This window comes from Periplaneta americana, chromosome 6 (genome assembly GCF_040183065.1).
Source record: "Periplaneta americana isolate PAMFEO1 chromosome 6, P.americana_PAMFEO1_priV1, whole genome shotgun sequence".
NCBI classification, from domain to species: Eukaryota; Metazoa; Arthropoda; class Insecta; order Blattodea; family Blattidae; genus Periplaneta; species Periplaneta americana.
This window is the reverse complement of record NC_091122.1, coordinates 153,719,714-153,744,177: the sequence shown is the minus strand read 5'-3', so window position 1 is coordinate 153,744,177 and position 24,464 is coordinate 153,719,714. Positions and strand designations below refer to the sequence as shown.

General features: G+C 35.7%; 1 protein-coding gene across 4 annotated transcripts in view; it reads left to right on the top strand.

The window, feature by feature from the left end:
• LOC138701945 (cell division cycle and apoptosis regulator protein 1-like) overlaps positions 1–24,464 on the top strand; it is a 79,563-nt gene that overhangs the window by 6,400 nt on the left and 48,699 nt on the right. For all 4 annotated transcript variants that reach the window (XM_069829323.1, XM_069829321.1, XM_069829320.1 and 1 more), the window contains 6 exons: positions 9,111–9,319; positions 11,176–11,381; positions 12,414–12,555; positions 15,893–16,024; positions 17,030–17,255; positions 19,540–19,835. In XM_069829323.1, the coding sequence (XP_069685424.1) occupies positions 9,111–9,319; positions 11,176–11,381; positions 12,414–12,555; positions 15,893–16,024; positions 17,030–17,255; positions 19,540–19,835 (1,211 nt within the window). The remainder of the gene's footprint in view (positions 1–9,110; positions 9,320–11,175; positions 11,382–12,413; positions 12,556–15,892; positions 16,025–17,029; positions 17,256–19,539; positions 19,836–24,464) is intronic.

Genomic DNA, 24,464 nt, shown 5'->3' with positions numbered 1-24,464 from the left:
AAGAATCGTACTAAAGTACTTGTTTGGCAAAATGTCGAAGAATTAGATACTTACGAGTTCTCAATAGACAATCTTCATAGTATTCGAATACTGGAGTCAGCAGAGTTCTTTGATATTCTCTATGCCAAGTTCTCTGCTCCTGTTACCGGTTTTCAATGTCACTGCACATGTGGGGAATGCCGGGGGTATATACAAAGTGAACCATAAAAATACCATTAATTTTAGGGGGTTATTCTTTGTGGTATTCAAACAAAAAGTTTAATACAGTTTTGCTCACTTTTGCTTCCTTTACAAGAAAAAAATTGTTTTGTGTGAAACATTTTATAGTTCATTTTGAGAAACCCATTGATATGCTCAGAAAAAAATTGTTTTGTGTGAAACATTTTATAGTTCATTTTGAGAAACCCATTGATATGCTCAGTCACTTTAAGCGAGTAATACATTCAGATAATAAATGATCGAAAGAATTTTTGTTTTGTCCTTTAAACGTGCAGAAATTTGATCCCAACAAATGTAACATTATAAAATTGCTTTGTAGAACTAAAAGTTGCCTTTGTTGAATCAGATTTATGTACATTTAAAGGACAAAACTAAAATTCCTTCAGTAATTTGTTATCATAATACACTGTTGTCGTCCACACCTGTGGAGTAACGATCAGCGCACCTGGCCGCAAAACCAGGTGGCCCAGGTTCGAATCCCGGTCGGGGCAAGTTACCTGGTTGAGATTTTTTCCGGGGTTTTCCCTCAACCCAATACGAGCAAATGCTGGGTAACTTTTGGTGCTGGACCCCGGACTCATTTCACTGGCATTATCACCTTCATTTGATTCAGACGCTAAATAACCTGAGATGTTGATACAGCGTCGTAAAATAACCCAATAAAAAAAATACACTGTTGTCTTAAATTGACTGAGGATATTGGGAATTAAATCAATAACTTTTCCTGAACACACTACGAAATGTTTCATACGAAAGTATTTTTATCCCAAAATGGAAGCAAAAACGACGAAAATTGTATGAAACTTTTTCTCTTTGAAATGCCTCAAAGAATCATCATCATCATATCCCTCACGTATTAGACCCTACAGGATCTGTTACGGTCTCATGCCAGCGCTTTCGTGGTCTTCCCAATTTCCTCTTTCCTCTTGGTACATAAGTAAGAATCTGTTTAGGCCATCTAGTGCGATCCATCCTTTCGACATGTTTTTTCCACTGAAGTCGATATTGTTGAACAAAATTAACTATAGGATCCATTTTGAGTTCCTGCAATATGTCCACATTTTTACGGTGTTCCAGCAAAGAGCATCCCGCTGTTCGTCTCATGAACCTCATTTCCGCTGTCGTCAGCCTTTGCTCATCAGCTTTTCTGATTGTCCATGCCTCGCTACCGTAAGTGAGGACCGGTCGAGCTAGTGTTTTATATACCTTTAGCCTTGTATGTTTCTGAACATGGGAGGATTTGAAGACGGCATTAATGACGCCAGTGATTTTGATAAATTTAGATATTTTGTTTGACATATCTTCAAGAATAACCCCTTGAAATTAATGACATTACTTACGATTTACTCTGTATATAAATGTTTTGAAATTTATATTATGGTTTCATATTTTTTAATTTAATTTGTGTTTGTTCTATATTCTTGTATGCTAATTAATTGTATAATCACGAAACTTAGATAAACTTTATTTCAGTTAGTGTAATCAAGCAATAATCTTATTAATCTATAATGGCATCACGTGAGTGGAAACATTATTGAAAATGTAGGACATCAATAGCAATCTGAGTGCAATTAATTATAGACATGAGATCATTACTCTAGGATTCATATACGCTAATTCTCGTATTTGACAGTATTCGAGGGAAAATTTCGATTCATAAATGTATTCAAATATGGACATTTACGGACATCGAAGGGACATAACAATCTGTCCGCATTTGGGAGGGAGGCTTCCCAATGTAACAGTAAATTTATAATATGCATTATTTATCCCTTCACACTTTAAATGAAATGTAGGCTATTACTGTAGTTTAATTCTAAATACAGTATATTGTACTACAGTAAATTCTTTGCAACTTTGAACTACAGTAGATAAGACCGAAAAAGGAAAATACAGTACTGTCCCATTCAATTTTATTCTAGGTCTACAGTTATGCAGTACTGTAATTTACAGTTTTCAGCTTAACCTTTACGTTCAGGTGCCATGTCTTTCGAAACAGAACAACTGATGGAAGTGAAGCGAATAATCCTACTAACCCTATCATGTGTCGAATGCAATTTCACGATCGCAGAAACCTTGGACCCATCAGACAGGTTAAATTTTATGATTTTGTTTATCCACCCGCTTCCAGCTAACAAGGGATAGCCAGCTGGGTTAGTGGTAGCCTATGAGACCCATTGTCTTCTTTCATGTTAAGGAATTTCTGTACAGTTCTCAAAACTAAATTTTCAATTTTTGTAACACATTAGGTTTTAAAATCCAAGTTCTGTCCGCAGTCAGGAGGTAAAGCAAGCTTTAGGACTGTGAAACAGCTGTCCATGTCCGTGTCTGAGAGTATCCATAAACGAGAGTTAAATTATCATTATTTCTATATTATTTCAGTTGGGACATAAAAATCTGTCCGTATATGAGGAATGTCCGTATCTTGGGGGTGTCTATAAGGAGGTTTCACTGTATTTGTTTTTTGAAAACCTTAGATTATGCCCAATACTAACCTGGACCTTTCAACCAGGGAGAACATACTGATTCCTTCTGTGTATAGCATGTGTGCTGCCCAGAACATCTGAGGACACCACAGAACCGTTACTGTTCATCTTGTCCAGCACAGTATTCAGCTTGGTGCTTGATTTTAGGTTCTGTGTCCTACGTCATAGATGCAGAGACAGCCATTGTTTTGGGGCTACAACTTAGCTCCATCATCAGTGAAGGTTGGGAAAAGAGAAACGTATCTGTTGGATCTGTTAGCAAGGGCTATTCTCTGGAACTACACCAGATAGATTTAGTTGCGTTTAAAAGATGATCTATTAGTGCCACATATCATTACTCACATATGTTCCATGACTTTAAACAAGCTATAGCTTTCTATGCTGGAGATCAAAGTTCAAAATGTAGTGAGTCTTTGTAAAATTTCTGATGGATAAAAACACTGCCAGGAAAAGTTCTTAGGTTCACTTCCATTCTCTCCTTGCCATCAGTTCATAAATCTACCGTTCCATTATATCACATTCTCATAAGGAAGTGTCTTACCTTGTCAGCTAGCCTGCAATATATCTTCTGTCCCGATTTTTCCAGGATCGTCTATACTGAATCACTTGCAAGATGCTACTTGCGTAAGCTCATGACCTCGAGTGGGAGGGTTGCAGATGTGGGTAGCGACAGTTGTGTTAACTAGAACAGTGTCGGGTTTATTGTACGCTAGACATCATTGGGGAAGTTCGCGTACTTTCACTTTATGCAAAATCACAGTTTGTTAGTTAATACAAATAAATACACTAACTATAGACGTTGGAACAGTATGATAACTACTCGTAGTATAAATCATTAAATAGATTCAAAATACTTTGGAAATAAACAATTATTAGAAACTACAAGTACCATGTGTCCCGCACCGTGGCGTCGCGGTCTAAGGCATCCTGCCTAGGACTCGCATTACAGAATGCGCGTTGGTTCGAGTCCTCACGGGGGAAGAAATTTTCTCATGAAATTTCGGTCAGTGTATGGGACCCGTGCCCATCCAGCATTGTGATGCACTTGGGGAGCTACGATAGGTAGCAAAAATCCGGTTTTGCAAATCAGTTATAATGGCTGGGGGGGTCATCATGTTAACCACATGATACCTCCATTCTAGTTGGATGATCGTCCACCTCTGCTTCGGCATGTGGACATGAGGCCAGCAGCCGGCTGGTCAGTCTTGGTCCTTCAGGGCTGTAGCGCTATGGATTTACTTTTACAAGTACCATGTAAATGGAAATTAAATACATAATCATCATTAGTCTGATGTAAAAATAAACCAATATTTATATTTACATATAATAAGGAATGAAATGAATTCTGCTAAAATTTACTCTAGGATGCATGACAGTTGGAATATACAAAATGCATAACGGGGTTCTTGAAGACCCCTTTTGTAATTAATGGAGTAAATATGAATTTTCTTCCCTTGGGACTATGAAAAACCTAAAGTAGTCAACACCTTTATTAAATAATAATGTCTAGCTCAAAATATAACAAATGTATTACATACATACATAAGTGTTCTGACCATGCGCAGGTCTTTCACTGCAAACCAAGCATTCTCCAATCTTTCCTGTTTTCTGCCTTCCTTTCAGTCTCTGCATTTATGATCACATATCTTAATGTCGTCTATCATCTGATATCTTCTTCTGCCACAAACTCTTGACCCGTTCACAATTCCTTCCAGTGCATCCTTTAGTGGGCAGTTTATTCTCACTCAGTGACTCAACCAATTCCTTTTTCTCTTTCTGATCAGTTTCAGCTTCATTCTTTTTTCACCCACTCTTTCCAACACAACTTCATTTCTTATTCTGTCTGTCCACTTCACACGCTCCATTCTTCTTCATATTCACATTTCAAATGCTTCTATTTGTTTCTCTTCATTTCGTCGTAATGTCCATGTTTCTGCTCCATACAATACCACATTTCACACAAGCACTTCACTAGTCTCTTCCTTAGTTTTTTTCCAGAGGTCCGCAGAAGATGCTCCTTTTTCTATTAAAAGCTTCCTTTGCCATTGCTATCCTTCTTTTGACTTCATGGCTGCAGCCCTAGATCATATATGTAACAGATAACTCCTCGCTACGTTAAAATCGGCATCACTTTGAAGAGAACAATCGCCAGGATCGCCACCCGTCCGCCGTAAACGAACACGAGATGGCAGCACAGTCGCTAATGCTGTTCAAATGGGTATTATGACGTGACTCCTTATGTAACAACTAGATGGCAGCGTAGTAAACCTGACAAAAGTTTTTAACCTCAAAGCCTATAACCCCGACATATCTGTTACATATATGATCTAGGCTGCAGCTCATGTTACTGCTTATAGTACATCCCAAGTATTTGAACCTGTCCACTTGCTCTACTCTCTCATTTAGAATTCGCAAGTTTACCTTCTTTATTTTTCTTGCGACAGCCATGGTCTTCGTCTTGTTTGCATTTATCTTCATCCCATACTGTTCACACCTGTCATTTAGCTCCAGTAGCATATCCCTTAATATTGTCTCCTTTTCTGCTAACAACACCATGTCATCAGTAAATCTTAACACTTTATTTTTCTTCCTCCTACTTTTACCCCTTCCATGTTCTGAAAACTTTTCTTCACCAAATCCTCCAAGTAGATGTTAAGAGGGTAGATGATAAAGGGCACCCTTGTCATACTCCAAAAATGTATTAATCAATTAATATTATAACTTATATTAAAAATGTTACTACACAAATTTAAGTTCTTTGGAAAAATTTAGGTGTTCTAAATCGTTTATATGTTTCAACAAATTAAAATTAGATCTTGATAGTCTACATAAATCTTAAATATTACATTTTCGTTTGAAATAATTTTTCTTGTGAACACAGAACAATGACAAATTCAACAAAGTGTGTGCTTTTTCACTCATTTACAAAACACCGTTCACAGACTCTTACATTATGTTCATTACATCAGTATATTTCTGTTACATTTGCAACATCCTTGGCATGTTTCTCTCGCGAATTTATGTGGACACATATAACATCTCTTCTTGACTAGCTTCACATCGTGAACTATCCCTACATTAGGACGAAAAATAGCAATCACAAAACCATAGATTAAAAAAACTATAAAAGGACAAGTTGTTCTATAGGCCTATTAGTAGAAGGATGGGAGATAAACACACCAGCCAGTGTTAACATACTTCCACATTTCACAAGATGATCCGAGCAAGGAATGCAAGGTTTTCCCCCCACTCTCACAACCAGACATCGAGACAGAACCGGGTCTGTGTGCTCTAAACTTTCGCTATCAACTACAGTGAAAATATTGTCCATCAGTAAAACATTAACGTTGTATCCAGATTATTAATTCATACAGGCTACATATTATACATTTAATATCTATAATTAAGTTAATTACAGAAAGCAATTATTCAGTGACAGTGTTATACCACACCAGTCAATGTAAATATTATATTTCTGGTTTACAATATAGTAATTAATAATAATAATAATTAAATAACCTACACTGCATAATCCACACCTGTGAAGTAACGGTTAGCACATCTGGCCACAAAAGCAAGTGACTCGGGTTCGAATCCCGGTCGGTCAAGTTACCTGGTTGAGGTTTTTTCCGGAGTTTTCCCTTAACCCAATAGGAACAAATGCTGGGTAACTATCAGTGCTGGACCCGGACTCATTTCACTGGCATTACCATCTTCATCTCATTCAGATGCTAAATAATCTGAGATGATGACATAGCGTCGTAAAATTTATTAAGATCTTTTTTAATATATAAAAATTAAAATTTTTACGAGTATAATGCTGCATGTTATTTAAATGAAATATTAAAGCTTCATGTATACTTTTGAGCTAACTAAAGCTTTACATTTGTTCCCCTCTCGAAGTCACACCCATGGTTAACTGAAGTCATTGTAAGTTTCAATGATTTAATGTTGACATTATGAGTCATTGTAACTGAAATTAGTATCAAATTACAAAAAATAAATAAATACCTGCGTATTTAGCAGCCCTTTCTGTAGCATTCATCAAAAGACACAATAATCTCTTCTGCCTTGCTTCTTCATCATGCATCTTTATTACATTCGCTATACTTTGTCATGCTTCACTATGTATAGTTTTTCCATTTTTACGCTTTGTAAACATTATGATAACTGATATCTGACACTATTGAAATCAAACAGAACTCTATTTCGCTTTAAAACTACTTAACTAAATATTTCACTGACTAAACAACTTCGTAACTTATTGTCTAACTAAATTACTAATTTAAGATACAGTAACGTGCAAATTAATCCGAACAACATAATTACTTATGCAAAAACACTCAAACGGGATAAAAAAAGGATCTAAGACATACCTCAGTAATCTATGTGGCCTCCCTTGTTCCTAATAACAGCTCTGAGACGATTTGGCATGGATTCCACTAATTTCCCACAAATATTCTTCATTTCTTCATCGCGAAACCATACACAATGAGGGTAGAAATCATCTTCTCCTTTGTAGAACAATCCATTTTTTTGCATTCTTCTTTTGCAAATTGACCACAAGTTCTCAATGGGGTTGATGTCGAGTGAGTTGCCTGGCCAGGGGAGTACCTGAATATTCTTCTTGTTGAAGAATTCTGTAGTTTTTCGAGACGTATGGCATGGTGCCAGGTCTTGTTGGAACACACCTCTGCCATCCGGAAATGATTTTTGCAGCTGGGGTATGATTCTGGTTTCCAATAAGTGAATATATTTGTCAGAATTCATCATTCCCTTGATAGGTATTAATGCTCCAGGCCCTTCATGTGTAAAACAACCCCAAAACATTACTTTAGGGGGGTATTTGGGTGCTTGTTGGAGATGAGCTGCTGTTACTTTTTCGGATCCTTTCCGTACGTAAGAAACACGGTGGCCGTGGACCTCGAAATGAGACTCATCGGAAAAAAGTACATTCTTCCAATCATTCACTGTCCAGTGTTGATGTAATTTTACCCACATTAAGCGTTTTTTGCACATAACAGGGGTTAGCAGTTGCTTCTTAATAGGCTTACGAGCCCTTCGTCCAGCTTCCAAAAGCCTACGCCGCACTGTTGTGACGTGAATATTCGCCCCAGTGGTAGCCATTAACTCGCGGGTTAAGTCGACAGCAGTTAGTCTAGGATTTAATTTACTTTTCCTGACAATTAAACGATCATCTGCAGGTGAAGTCTTCCATTTCCGGCCACAGTTTCCTTTCTTCTGGGGTGTTATGGATCCAGTCTCGCTGTATCGTTTTATGATCGAATTAACAGTAGCCAAACCGATGTGACATTCTGCAGCAATTTGCCTCTGTGTCATAGAAGAATGCTCTGCTAATGTTATAATTTTAGACCGTTTTCGTGGAGTTGTATCCATTTGTGAAGACGACAGAATGTACACAGGATTGCAGTATTAAGTCTTCAACACAACTGAAATGCTTGTAAGTACAAAACGACAGGCAAAATGTCACATATTATAAAAAAAATGACAGACCTTCAACAATGGAATTACACGTACTACAGATGTCAATTAAAGCGGTATGAGCAGCTGTGAGGCCAACAATGACAGAAAATGTAAAAATATGTCGTGTTCGGATTAATTTGCACGCTACTGTAATTGCCTAATTAAAGCCTAATGCAGCCAATCTGGCACGATCTTTAAGTTAACTTAAGAAATTAAAATCTGACTTAAGAATGTTTTAATATAAACTACACTTGTTATCTACAGTATTCACAACACCAACATCATACAATGAAATGTCAACAGTAACTAAAATGCTTGCATAGTTTGCAAAACCAACATTTTCAGGTCCAGTGTCACTGAACTTTGTCCCAGCCAGTCAGTGCCTCCACCCTCATCTACCTGCTCTTTCAGACCCGCTGAGTTATTGTACATTTCCTTACCCTCGTCTCTTACCCCGCAAGGACCATTCCCCCCCCCTCCCCCCGCAGAGATCATCTCGTGAAGTGTGGACAGTAGTTGTTGCAATTATCTACAGAAATACTGAAACACTTACAGGTAAATGACAGTTAATTTCATAAAGGAAAATAAATGAAAGGTTTCATAAACTCCCATTATTCATTAAAGTGATACAGTCATAAACTGTCTTATATCTAATAAATGAAATTAACAAAACTTATTTGAGTGTCGTTGATACAAACCCAAAAGACATCTGAGAGCGTACTAAAAATTGCAAACAGATTGATATAATTTAACATGTAATTTGAATTGACTGAAAAGTACTAAGGGTCCTGGAAACTCCCCGTTATGTATCCTAGGGTTAATACAAATTTTCTGCAGTGGACGTGAAAATCTTAGTTTAAATAAATAATGAGTGGTAGTACAATTCGCAGTAAGTCTATTTTTTAAATTGTTGTTTAACAGATGTTCTCACAGGTAGCAACAGTGAGCTACCCAACACCTCGGGCACTCAATCCAACAGCTTTCCAAACTGCTGCGACAGTTGCTGCTGTGCCCCCTGTACCTCCTGCAACACCCAACCCATCACCCAAACAGAGGGTGTTCACTGGCACTGTAACGAAAGTACATGACAATTTTGGATTTGTTGATGAAGATGTTTTCTTTCAAACAAGGTAAGCAAATTTCTAAAATCAGCAACAGTAATAGTTAAACCTCAGATTTCCATGCACTATCAAAGCTTAAAACATGCATGCATTCATGCACTATCATACAACAAGACATGCACAATGGAGCGAAAAAAAACATATGCTATAAAAGTTGACTTCTATATTATGTTACATTTATATTTTATTTTGGAACAATGTACCTACTACAACTAATTCTCACAATTTTCTTCACTTAAGGGGACACTCAACTATATTTTGGAACTTTTTTCCTATTTGACCAATCTTTTTCAAATTTGGAGAAAAAGTTTAATATACACATGGAAAGTAACATGCAAAATCTCAGCTCATTAGATCCAATACTTTTCAAAATAAAAAAATTTCAATTTTTAATCAATCATTAATTGAAATATCACTTTTAATTATAATTTTTTATTTTTTGGCTTTGTGCATTTGACTGTGACTTCTCAATGAATAGGGGAAGAATTCTGCATATTGATTTAGTTCTGTCACGTAAATTAGTGTAGAAATTTAATTTTTCATTTCTATGACACTTTTTCTCCAATTTTTAAGTTGAGTGTCCCCTTAAGCTCATTTGTTTATCTGAAGCATGTTCTTGAACACAGAAAATGAACTTTCTACTTCACAAGAAGTGACAAGTGCGTACTTAAGTGAGAAAATTTAGGACAAAGTGAGGTCGAATTGTAAGTCTTTTGCATTTCTGCATGACAATGACCCCATCGAGAATCGAACCCGCGACCTTCCGACTTTGCAGCGTTATGCCTTAATCACAACACTATCTTGCGCCCCAAAATATACAAGCACTTACGTCTTTATTACAACAATCACAATAAACTACGTCACCATCCATCTTTAGAATTTCCTTTTCCTAAATCCATTTTGACATGATCTCATCTTGCAGTTCTAACAGGAGCTACAGCAACACTTCACAATTTGACACAAAAGTATACAAAATTGTAGTTTGCATGTATTTGCTATATCAATTATATAGGACGAACATTTTTGCTTTCAAAAAGAATGTTCAGATCCTTTAGGTTTGTCCGATGTAATTAATGTAGCAAATATACAGTCTGGTCTGTTTGGGAAGACATATAATTTATAATGGGTGTGCTGTAGAATGCATTTCAATTCCAATGTGATACTGAAGCACAAAAATTTTGTATCATCATTGTTACTGCATAAGAAACAAAAGAAGTTAACGACAGAATAAACAAAATGTCATTTACTGCACAACAACAAGCGAAATGTGTCTTGTGGTTTGCTAAATTTGAAAGTGTAATGTCTGTTTTTACGAGAGTATGGTGTTCAGAAGGCTCTGAGTTCCAAGTCGATATTGTTATGGTTTTGCAAGTTTGAAGGCACTGGGTCTGTTAATATGCCAATTATGTGGCCTCCAAATTCCCCAGACTTGACACCACCCTATTCCTTCCTCTAGGGTTTCGTGTATGCGACCCAGGTATATTCATGATCTCAGAGCAAAGATGAGAATGTTACCTCTGGGATGTTAGACCATACATGGGAGAAATTAGCCTTAAGATATGAATTGTGTCGTGTTCGCAGTGGTGGGCACATTGCGGTCTAATTTGGACAAAACTTCCATTCTTCTAGAATGCATGTATAAATTATATAACAATAAATAGCAAAAATTCTCATTTTATCGCGTTTTTATTTGATGTTTTCCCAAACAGATCACTCTGTATAATAAAAGATAAGTTAATAATGGGATCATAGTGTACAAAAGTAATTTAAGAATCACTTGATGAGATCAAATTTTAAATTTGTTGGGGTAAATGTATCTAAATAATCCTCATTTTCTTGTCTAATGCATCGGTTGTCCATTTCAGTTGTTGTGTAAAAGGGTCAAACCCAGTTGTTGGTGACAGAGTGCTGGTAGAGGCGTCATATAACCCTAACATGCCATTCAAATGGAATGCTACACGCATTCAGGTGTTGCCTATGACAGGGGCTCCTGCTGCCCGAGCCCAGAGTGCTCTTGGCAAAGGCTTCAGTGCTACTGCACAGAATAGTTACAATGCAGTCCCTCCTCCAGGTAAGTAAATTACAGTACTGCTTCTTTCATACTTTTTACTATAAGGTATACCAGTTTCGTGAAGTTACTCTTTATATATATATATATATATCTGTGTGTGTGTGTGTGCGCGCGCGCGCGCGCGCTTTTTTTTTAATTGAAGATTTTCAGAATGGTAGAAATCTATGTCCCTTGCGAATAACTTGACAGTGTTTAGTTAATTTCACTTAATATTGTCGATCTTGCTAATAATTTTGCTGCTTGTTTATGTAAATAACTCCAAAAATGGCTATAATTGATGCATTCCCTGGAATAACAACTAAACCTACATTGTCTCGTTTTTCCGTTTTCAGCATATATTGAATCTTTAATAAAACAACTTCCTTGTGACAAATTATTATTCCTCTGCAACAAACACAGTGCCCTCTACAAACATTTGAATGTCGTTCTGCGTAATGTTATTCCAGATGTAAAATATTTCATGCTCTGTTTCTTAATTTGAAGATTTTATATAAGTTCTTGTTCCAGAGAATGCCACAGTAATTATTAATAAGGTGTTTTCGGTTATCTAATTTGCTGTTTTCATTACTTGTATCACATTGAATTGAAGCATAACACAAGGATAACTCTTTATTTAAGTTTACTGGATTGGGTTATAAATAAAAGTCTATCTACTATTCAGTTTAGATTTAGTAATAGTATTTTTATCCAGAATTTGGGCTAGCTGCTGTTCTTGCCTAAACTGGCATATTGACACATTCTTACACACTGGCCGACTATACTAAAGCACATCATATGTCCAGGGTGCATGCAGAGAACACTACATGCCCCTTGGAACAGCTGCCAGTGCAAATCACCAATCTGCGATTGGAGAAATGATGATGGAAAGGAGAATTTATTGTTGATGAAATTACGTCAGTCCCTTTGTTGAAGAAATGGGAGAAATGCCACAAGTGTCACTAAGAATTTCCCAATGAAAGATCTCACGTTTAAGAATTTTCTTATGAAATAAACTGTAGATTGTGACTAATATAACGAACTGGATTTCCTCAGATGAAAATTCAGCAAGTAGTTTTGGACGCAGCAGTCGGAAGCTTAGTATTGGCAGTGGACGTAGAGAACGTTCAAAAGAAAGGAGTCGAGATACAGAGGAAGATGAGACTGAAAGAAAGAAAAGAAGAGAAGAGCGAGCAAGGTACAATTATTAGAGAATTGTATTTGTTTATGTAGTTGTATGACTGTGGCAACATGCAACACTTGACATGGGCACTGTGTGAACTCCATGTAAATAAGTGTTCCATTGAAATTTGAGTAGTTTAATATCAAAGACGGACATCTGTCACCTCCATAGTTTTTGATCTAGAGGCAATTTTTTAATTCACAGTGTACTTTGTAATATTTAACACAATTTATTTTATAAATGTAGTGTGATGGTCTTACTAATAAACCGTGTATAGTTTTTATACGAGACTTATGCAGCTTTGAGACAGAAAACGTTACTAATAAACCGTGAATAAGCTATGGACGTATAAACAGGCTGTAACTATACAATGGGAATTGCTTTGCAGTAGTTATATACACGAAACCCCTTGTTTAAGCGTCGTATATAGAGAAAAAATGGCCGCCCCTCTAACAGCTGTTCGTATCGACTGTCATTTTATGATGATGGATGCCTTGTAACCACAGAAGAACACACCAAAGAGCACAGAATAAGTAGAATAATATTGCTTTAGCTTGTACTCTTTGACCAAAATATAGTGTGTAATCGATCAGAGCCAGTTGTACTATCGATACTTTAACGCAGCACACTAGAGCGCTCTACCAGATGCAATAGAGAACCTAAGATATTCTATTACCTTTCGTAACGAAGTAATGACGAAACTATGACGTAGCTGTGTAACAGTTAAACTGTTATACACGACGTATGTAGTGATTATTAGTAAGGAATTTACACACGACGTATAAACGAGCTACTCTTTGTATAAGTATAAGACAGTTAAACGTCTGTATATAGAGTTTTTATTAGTAAGACCGTTAGAGTTTGCATATGCTTTCACTATAACTGGAAAAAGCATGAAAAATTGTATAAAAAACCACAGCTATCTAAATTCCGATTGAGGTCAGATGTCTGTTTTTGATATTAAGCTACTCATTTTCTCTATGGATACATAATGAAAAGATTGCGTAATATTTTGATTTGTATTCTCTGTTACCTATTTATTTTATTCACAAATGAGCGTTTTTTTTTAAACCGATGTCTACCTCAACTCTAGTTTTGACATAATTTCTTTTGTCTACACTTGAAAGTTGTAATTATTTTTAACTGTTTTTCTGTTGTATAAATGTTAAAACCAAGCATCTTTTATACATCTGTACTTTCAGTTGTAAAGAAAGCAATCATTTCAGCTGTCGAAACTACAGTAGAGCATCGATTGTCCGAATACCGATCAACTGAAACATCGGTTAACCAAAAGCGTTCCAGTCGGCAAATTTGAATTTGTACATGCGCCATGTAGAAGTTTCACTAGTGCTGTTTGCGAGATTTAGCGCCAAAAAAACGAGTCTCGCCTCTGAAGCAAAAAAAAAAGTTTGGACTTCTTTTTTCTAAACTGTAGGCCCACTTTAATGGCCGTTTTGAACTTGTCAAACTAGGCTAGTCAGTTTTCTGTGTTATTTGTAAGATGTGATTCAAAATATATATTCTATGTACAGTTTTGTGTTTAATATCAGTGTTTCTTTGTTTCATACTGCTCCTATGACACCAGTACAATTTGTTTTCGTAAATGATCCGTTATCCGAAAAATCAATTATCCGAACATCCCCCCCCCCCCCGTCCCCAATTGTTTTGGATATAATCGATGCTCTACTCTACGTATACAAAAACATAGCAATGTCAACTTTGACAAAACTGTAGTTATCAGCTTTTGAAAAAATGCTCCTCAAATATTCAAGTCCTTATTCATACAAGAAGACTCTGCATATCAACAAACATAACGCAAAATCCTTCCGCACCCCAACTGCTGATAGGTCGTATGTTCATGCTGGAAGTTGAGGCATGCATTGAAACGTGTGGAGCAATGACTTGATGTGACATAACAGATAATTATTAATTATTTTAAACTAACAACCCAATATAAAGCATATAATACATGCGGAATTTTTACAAGAATGTACTTACATTATGAAGCATCCATGCCAGGTAACGGACTGTTTCTAAAGAGTTTCCCTTTTGATGTTTGAGCCCTGAATTACTGGCAACTAGCTCATACATTATAGCCTACATACATTAGTTGTAGGATGTTAATAACACGAAATTTAACACAACATAGCACTGACACCGTATTCTATGCAGTGCAAGGAGCAAACAGTAATAAAAACTGATTGTTTAATTAGAACCACCATTCCCATCTCCGTTTTCATCTGGGTTTTAAGTAGTGGCTCAGCCATAGGAAAATTACACATCCTCCTTGTTATGTTATTACACCTCATTTTTCCAACAATTTGTGCTCGACTCCACCCACAAATTATATTCTTTCTGAACAGTATATTATTAATTTTTCATATATCGTATTACCGTTTACTGTTTAGAAAACATTAAATTTCCCATCAAGACTTCGAAAATATATAACAGGTTTTACTTTCAGAGAAGGAACTATTAACGTCACAGTCTAGATGCCATAAAGATGTTCTTTGCCCTGCAGCCAATAGGAAGGTCTTCAGACATGTGCATTTGTTGACATGCAAAGTCATCTTGTATGAAATGAAGATTAATTCTTAAACAGTAGTGCTTATTTTTGCGGGAAATGTATGTAAGAGAGAAAAATGGGTATCATTTTCGGATATATCTCCAAATTATCAAAATACGTAAAAAGTTTCAAAACTTTCTTCATAGTTCGGAGAATCCAGTCCTTTGTAATAAATCCATCGTATTTTACTTTCCCATTAGAGAAAGTTTTGTAATGGTACAAAAAATCGTCCACATCTGTGGAGTAACAGTTAGCGCGTCTAGCCGCATATATATATATATATATATATATATATAATTTTAGTAAAATATAATAGGTTATTATTTGGAATCAAAAACAAAATGGCAACGAACTCGAAATTAATTCCAACGATTTTTTTTAAATTCTGTTCCTTGCATTAGATGAAGAGAGAAATATGTGTTGTCCAGTATGTCCCCAGACTCCTTTGTTTCGTATAAATTGTTACTTTTCGTCGTAAATTAAGTCAAATGTACTAATTTTGGGATTATAGAAAATGCCCTTTGTGTGTAATACAAACAACGAACATTTATCTTTTAATTTCTGTGTGTATTAAGTGATTTCACTTAAGTATATTTTTAACACTAGTTAAGTAAACTATAAATGGTTATATCGTTCATCAAAGTAAAGGAACTGAATTGTTAACATTTGCACAAAACTTATAATGAGAAACTGTTTTCAAATTCGTGATGCTTCTTTTTTATGTTGTTATGTATAACATAATATTGAAAAGTACATTTGAAGTTACGAGCATTATGTTCTATTCAGAGAGCGAGAGGAAAAAGAAAAAAGAAGTCCATCAGTCCGTCGACGTAGCAAGAGTCCCAGACCAGCACCCAGAAGAAGAACTAGAATTGTTCCTCGATACATGGTGCAGATTCCCAAGATAGCTCTCGATATGTGAGTAAGATTTGTGTGTGTCTTATCTTACAACACTTCATCTCACTGCACAAGTGTTTCGTTTCACTGACATAAGACATAAAGATTGTCAACAAAAGTTGTCCATCTGCTTAACTCTTTCCAATTGAAAATTTATATTTAGGATGTTCTATTAACAACAGGTCTACCTACTCACTTCCATCAGTAGTTTTATCAGTGGCTAAATTTGGCCACCAGCTAGTGTTTAAAAATTCTTTGTGGAAGTGACTTACTTGTTGTTTTGCCTACAAATGCTTATAAAATACCAGATTAAATAAAAAAGAAAACAGGTATTGTTGCCATGCATCACAAGAATACAATTCAAACATTGGCAAACAAAATATATACATATGGAGAGTTTCTTTATTTTATATATTTGTTCTTTTAACAAACTAAAAACAAAAGCAAGTTTTAACTAAAGAAATGCTTTATGATATTAGTGCAGAATGTTCAGGACAAAATATGTTTTTTTTTATGATATACTAAAGATTTAAATCTACCAAGAATATTCTTCGGCTATTTATTAATGACCTAGCAAATAATAAGAAATATATGCGTGGACATTTTTAATAGAGCAGTACAACTGCACATAATGTTGGATTTTTTTTCTTTCTTATGTTAAAATCTGTGTTTCGTGGTTGGATAAGCCTTGATTTCTTGGTATCAAAATTTTCGTATCTTTAAATTTGTGGCTTTTATGAAGCAAACTCAAGCATACTATGGATGTCAATATTAGAATAATATATTATCCATGCATGATATTTAAATATATTTTCTGTCCTGGCGAAGAAAGTGTTAAAACTTAATTTGAAATTATATATTTTGGTCACTGAATGTTGTTACTTATTCTTCACTTTTTCCATCACTTTACTTTCAACTTTTTCTTCCTCATCCTCTTACTCTTCTCCCTGAACAATTTTTCTCTCCTTTCAACTACTGTATACTGTTCATTGGATTCTATTGTGCTAAAAATTACTTTCTTTACAGGCCTGAAGCTGATGTCTTAGAGCTGCGAAGACGTTATTCCAATATGTATATACCTTCAGATTTCTTTTCCACGAATTTCCGTTGGGTAGATGCCTTTCCGCCACATAATCCTTTCACATTAGATCAACCTTGCTCATTCCATGTGATGAATAAAGAGGTGGATGCCGTCCTTGAAAATGTTGCTGTCTTGGAACCTCCTGACGCAGATTATCTTTTCTCTGCTAAGGTGAGATTTATAGCAGTTTTAAATTTGTTCACAATAGTGAATGAAAAGTATCTCGTTCTATTGCGCTAGAATCAGAACTGTGGAGTTACATGCAAAGTCGGAATCTAAGCAATTCTGGGAGAAGTTGCAGTCGATAAAATTGTAATGAAATTATATTTGTTTAACATTTCCATTCCATATGAGCTACTACAGCCTGATGTTAGAGAGATTCAGTGACGTGTAAAACCACATGGTATGGAAATAATGTTGAACAACTTATCCAGTTACTTCCAAGAAACCATTTTATCCTGCAGTCTACAATAACAATTAGGCGTCTACTTAAAATATGGGTTATACCCCTCATCACATATACAGGGTCCAGCGTGGAAACATGAAAGATTTTCGCGGGTAATAACAGGGTTATATGCACAGTGATTATTGTAGCATTGTTGTGACCTCAAAGAGGATGCTTTGGAGTTTAGTCAGCATGGATTGCTGGAGCATACAACATCGTATTACATGCGTAGAGTGGTGTATTGAAACAAAGTCTGTCACAATAATGCAACGAAACTTACGGAGGGAATTCAGGCTACGCAATGTGCCGTGCCACAATATCATCATGTCTTGGTAGAGGAATTTCCGTACTATTGGTTCACTGAAGGATAACTCACCACCTGGACCTGGATGTACTGTGAGTACACCTGAACACAGGGAACGAGTGCACATGTCCGCCATTCGCAGTTCGAAGAGATCAGCATGTAGTTGTGCTGCTGCACGGGGTATGTCAGATTGGACAGTCTGACAACTCCTTCATGATAATTATGAAATTTCACCCGTATAAAATCGCTAATATTCAAGAGCTAAGTGCCAATGACAAAAGATTGAGGTTTGAGTTTTGCACCCATTTACTGGAATTGCAGCAGAAGGATTGAACAGTTCAGAGCAATTTATTCATGAGTGATGAGGCCCATTTTAATTTAAATGATGCTGTAAATCGACAGAACTTTCATTACTGGTCAACAAAAAATCCACATCAGCTTCATGAGCGGCCATTACATTTTCCGAAAGTCACTGTCTGGTGGTGGTGGTGTTGTTGTTGTTTTTGTTTTCTTCTAATGCCAGGCGTTTGACAATAAAGTCATTTGACCTCTTGCACTCCAATATTTTTCAAAGATATTATCATGACTAGCCACTGAAGCACAGATTTTGAGGTGTTCCGAATCCATTTCTTGGTTTGAGTTGCACAATGGGCAGTTAGGGGAGTGATATATTCCAATTCTATGCAGGTGTTTGGCCAAACAATCATGGCCTGTTGCCAATCTAAATGCAGCTACAGACGATTTTCGTGGTAAATCTGGAATTAACTGTGGATTTTGATGCAGAGAGTTCCATTTTTTCCCCATGGGATTGTGTTATCAAATTTTGTTTGTTGAAGTCTAAGTATGTAGATTTAATAAATCTCTTCACAGAGTAATCTACGTTTTACACTGTGAAGAGATTTATTAAACCTACATACTGTCTGGTGTGATGTATCATCTTCTCGCATACTTGGGCCTTTCTTCTTTGAAGGTGACAATGGTGAAACAGTGACAGTCACAACAGCCCGCTACGTGAGAATGATCGAGAATTTGTGTCCTAAAATCGATCATTTGGAGAGCAGGAGTAAATATGGTTTCAACAGGGTGGGCAACAGCCCACACTGCAAGAATGAGTATGGTCCTTCTCCGTGAGATGTTTCCAGGATGTCTTATCTTCAGGTTTGGAGATGTACTGTGGCCAGCCTGTTCCCCGGATTTGTCAGCGCCAGATTTCTTTTTGTGGGGCTACTAGAAAGATTTGAGTACAGCACCTTGCCCCATATCACCGAGGAGCTGAAGGCTTATTGAAGATGAAATCGCAGGCATTAACGGAAAACAGCTACGTAATGGGCGATTTCATCTGATGTCTGGAGAAGTGTATTGAAAATGAGGGAGGCCATTTGCTACTAACAATATTAAAAAAATTATATGTAAATTGAATTGAACTGAATCTCCCATGTTTCTTGAATATGAATATGTTTTGTGTTATCTTGTGAGTCTTTGTAAAAAATAGTAAAATACATTCAAAATCTTTCATAGTTCCATGCCGGACCCTGTATAACAGATTGGCTATCCCCATGTTAGAAATGGTAACATGTGGAAGAGAACAACCACCAGGATTTTTTGGTATATGACGCCGAAAGAGACGATACATTGATCAACAGTGTTATGTAAATATTTCCATAATTCGGAAAAGAAATTATAAGATCTGTTTGTTGCTTTTGTAGGTGATGTTAATGAGTATGCCAACCATGGAAGAGATCTTCAGGAAATGCTGTGCTTTGGCTGAAGACAAAGAAAGTAAAGATTCGTCTGATGATGCTCGTGATTTTGTTCATCCAACTCGACTTGTAAACTTCTTGGTTGGATTGCGAGGGAAGAATGAGACCATGGCTGTTGGTGGGCCTTGGAGTCCATCTTTAGACGGACCAAATCCGGACAAGGATCCATCTGTTCTCATCAAAACTGCCATCCGAACTTGCCAGGCACTCACAGGCATCGATCTTTCCCACTGTACACAATGGTAGGTGACGTCATACTGATATTTTATATTCATTAAGAAGTTTCAGGCAAGATAACCAGAAATTTGTATATAAATACCTTATCGTCTACATTTGTATATATTTTAGTATGTTCCCTTGTAGGTATGATAGTTTATGTAGTTTATTTCTTCAAGAATTGAGAATTTGGATGTAAATATTTTACAGTTTTCTACTAATCCATTTTCCATAATGTTACATTATTGGATAAATTGTTTAAAACGTTCAATATAATTTACATGTACACCACATACCATTCTTTTCCTCTATTTTAATATAAATATTTGAAAAAATCTGAACTACTATTTTCTCAACAACAGAAAAGAAGCGGGAGTTTTATGTCACAATGACATTCAGCTATTTTAAGATTCTGAAAACTGCATTTGTATTATCCTTATATATTTCCTACCGATTCTAATACAGAAACCTTAAAGGTACCTTGTAAATTCTTGTAAGGAAGAAAAATGCGAAAATTTCCAAGCATTACTTCGATATCTTACACTGAAACTCGCAATTTTTGAGAGACAAAGTGAACATAATATATACCGTATTGGTGAGAAATAGGAGAGCTAGACTTAGGGTTAGCATTTTAGACTCTCAGAATGTGAATATCTAAGGGAAATATGCGGAATTATAAGAAATAGATCTATGAACGCCTTTTCAGAGCATGTACTAGAATGTTAAAATATACTTTTTTTTTTTACTAATGGCGGATACTTGACTATTGGTCATTCACCGATATGAGGCCAATTCTGTAGACCTATTTGTCAACAGAGTCATTGCCCAGGGTGCAGCATAGGACACTTGTCTATGCTACACCCACGATGAGATGATGATTTGTTGGGATGGTGCAGGGGAACTGGATTGAGCTCCTGGAAAAAACCCTGTGTTACCTGGACCATGAGCTTGCCTGACACAAGGTATAAATCGAGAGTATGCCGGAGATCGAACCTGGGTCCACAGACTTATAAGTCCAGCGCTCTAGCCAGTAGGTCACCATGGTGGCACCTGTTAAAATAGTATAATGAAAAATTATCTTAGCTTTACACCATTAAAGCCTGAACACTTCCTACTATTGTAGACTTCCTACAAAGACAAAGTATAAAATAACAAGGAATACAAGTATTATTGTGATAAAAATGAAAAGTAATAATACGAATCACTATATCTTTAAAATATTAAGTTGTAACCCAATTGCTGGTGACGCGCACATTATTCATGAAAGTTGGTAGGTCTGTAATTTAACCACAAACTGATGACAAACTATAGCTGCAAACTGCTTCCAATACCGCAAAGTACTTTGTCTCTCAAACATTGAGAGTTTCAAGAGTTATCATAAGTATTCATGGCTCCACAAATGGTTGTAGTTATTGTTTAATTGATAATAACAGCATATTTTTGTGGTGATGAAGAAGAAAAGAATGTAAGTTATGATTTTGTATTATATTGCGATGTAAAAATAACAGCTGACATACAGAAGTAAAAATGGAAAGAGAGGTTACAAGAGAGATGTCACTGTTCTTTAATGTGTCGTAAATATATGGCATTTAAGATCCACCATTACTTTCTTTCTAAAAAGGAAGCCATGCTGAGAAAGTAATGGGGCTTAAAAATGTATTACCCTTAGTATTTGAACATACTAAACTTGTATGTAATAAGAGGTCTTTCAATTACCAAAAATGCTTGCTATTCAAAATAATGATGCCATCACCTCTGGCTTTACAAATCTTATTTTTACTTTTTTGCATTAAAGTTACAGCAGTTTACTGAAAGTTCGAAAGCCTCTTGATACCATTTTATAGTGAGAATGTACATCAGTTTTAAATCCATAATATATAATAATGGTATATTATTATGTAAGAAATTTAAGACTTCATCACATTATAGATACAACATTTAGTACAAAGTGTTACAATGGCTAGCAAAAATCTTCAGCACATTTTATCCCTGGACCAATACCACGATCAAATTGACTGCTTTGATGTTGTGTTTTTGATCCAGAGGAAAAACGCACCAAAGATTTTCGCTGGATATCATAATTATTCGTACTAGATGTAAATTTTTATCCAAATTCAATACATGATTAAGGTTATACTAGGTCAGAAAACTTACCCAAATTGAATGGCTTCTCTGTTTTTCATAACATAAAGGTGATGAATTTATTTAGAGAATACAGTGGAATATCGTTAGCACGTTCCTCATTACCACGTTTTCCTGTTTAGTACGTCTCTTTTTGAAAGTCCCAACCACAATTCCATTAAACATACATTAAAATTATCCGTTTACACATTTGACGTCTCCTGCTTACTGCGTTGAAACTTGGTGATTGGCGGCCATATTGATGAACAATCGCACATCACACGTGCTCCGACACGCATGTGTTTAATCTCTCACTCTTACCCCCTCACCTCCGCATGTAATACACTGCTACACTGGAGCATCGATTATCCGAATACCGATCAACTGAAACAACGGTTATCCGAAAGCGTTCCATTCGGCAAATTCAAATTTGCGCGCACCATATAGAAGTTTTGCTAGAGCTGTTTGCGAGATTTAGCAGCAAAAAACAGAGTCTCAGCTCTGAAGCAAAAAAAAAAAAAAATACTGTAGGCCTACTTTAATGACCATTTTGAACTTGTCAAACTAGGTTAGTTAGTTCTCTGTATTTGTAAGACGTGTGGTACAAAATATATACTGTATATACAGTTTTATGTTTAATATCAGTGTTTCTTTGTTTCATACTGCTCCTATGGCACCGGTACAATTTGTTTTCGTAAATGATCATGTATCCGAAAAATCAGTTATCCGACACCCCGCATCCCCAACTGTTTCAGATAATCGATGCTTTACTGTACTTCATTTTCTTTAGAAGATGACAAAGGAAGACGAAGCACGATAGAATCGTCAGTAACTTGTTTCAGTGTTGGTGGAAGTTTGTATATAAGCCACGAGTTTGTATGCTATGGATAAGAAGAAAGTAAGCCAGATTATGAATGAAGAAAAATGGAACATAATTAAAGAAGTGGACCGCAACCCATCACATGAAGCATGTTGATATTGCTTGAAACTCAACATTCCTCCGTCAACACTGAATACGATAGTCAACAAAAGAAATAATCATCGAAGCAGTGTATTTAGAAGGAAAAAGCGTCAAACGAAAACGTGTACGTGAAGTTCAATTTCCAGAATTAGAAAACGTATTACTAAAATGGTTTAAACAAGTCCGTGCTTCGAATACATCAATTGATGGCACCGTTCGTGCTAAAAACAGTGCTTTTAGCACTACAGATGGGACTTTTGGACATAAATTGAAAGGTTCAGGAATCGTCACAGTCTAACATACAGAGGTTTCCGAGGTGAGGCTGCAAGTGTGAATACTGACACTGTCAAATCTTGGAAAAATACAACACTTTCATCTATTATAGAAAAGTGAATACTGACACTGTCGAATCTTGGAAAAATACAACACTTCCATCTATTATAGAAAAGTACAGCTCCAATGATGTTTTAATGCAGATGAGAAGAAAAATGTTTTTTGGTATTACGTTTTCCCGTATATGACGTTCAAATTTTTTTGTCCCTAGAAAATCGTACTAATGAGATTCTACTGTATTTATTCTTGCTTTATTTAATGAAAGGATTGATAGGGAATTTCTGCTACCAGAGGCCAGGTTTAATGTTTTCCTATTATAAAATTCCAATTTGTCACGAAAATTTACTTTTGAATTTAAAATGTGTGAAATATGGGAAAATAATCTTTCTTATAAATAAAGTAAATTTCTTAACACTGCCATATATACTGTATAATATATGCACACATACACAAGGCACATGCAGTTGAACTTGTTTATAGTGATCATGTTTAGTGCAATAGCTAAGCTACAGCAACAGTTGTTAAGAAATACTGTTTTTTATCTGTATTAAACAAATTTGATTTATTATCTTTATAACAACAAATTTTTAATAAGCAACTTGTTTATGCAACATTTAGCAACAATGTAAATTCGCTAAGAATTCATGTTATGCGTATATTAAAAATTTTCCATTGCCACTATAAATATTTAATTTTCTATTTCAAAAAGTATTCGTTTAATCATAAACCCCATGCGCTGTTTTGTTAACCACAGTGTATAGAACATGCAGTAAAAGTTTCATGTTTATAGTGTCAAAGTTGTAAAAGCCTTTACACTTCGAACCTGACGAAATGTGCTGGAAAAAAGTATGAGAAAACAGCTTGTAAAATTTGCATGGAATTAAAATTCAAGGATGCAACCATTTATATATGCTTTCGAATGCTACAAAGCATTGAAACTTGCTCAGCATATAAATAAGAGATTGCTGTTGTTTCATTTTTTAATGTAAATGCAATTTTTGACTGAAAGTGATCAAAATTTCACCCATCTCCCCTCCGTAAAGAAGTTGTAATACTATAGGCCTATATAAAATTACAAATTAAATTGTAGTGGTTTACAATATACTTTAGAGTGTAAATGTATTTCTTCTTTGAATTCTACTTACCTACTGTATTTATTTATAGCGACACTCGTTTATTAAGCCATAATTTCTTTACTCCCTTCAGTGATACTATAACCGAGTTCAACTGTGTATTTGGT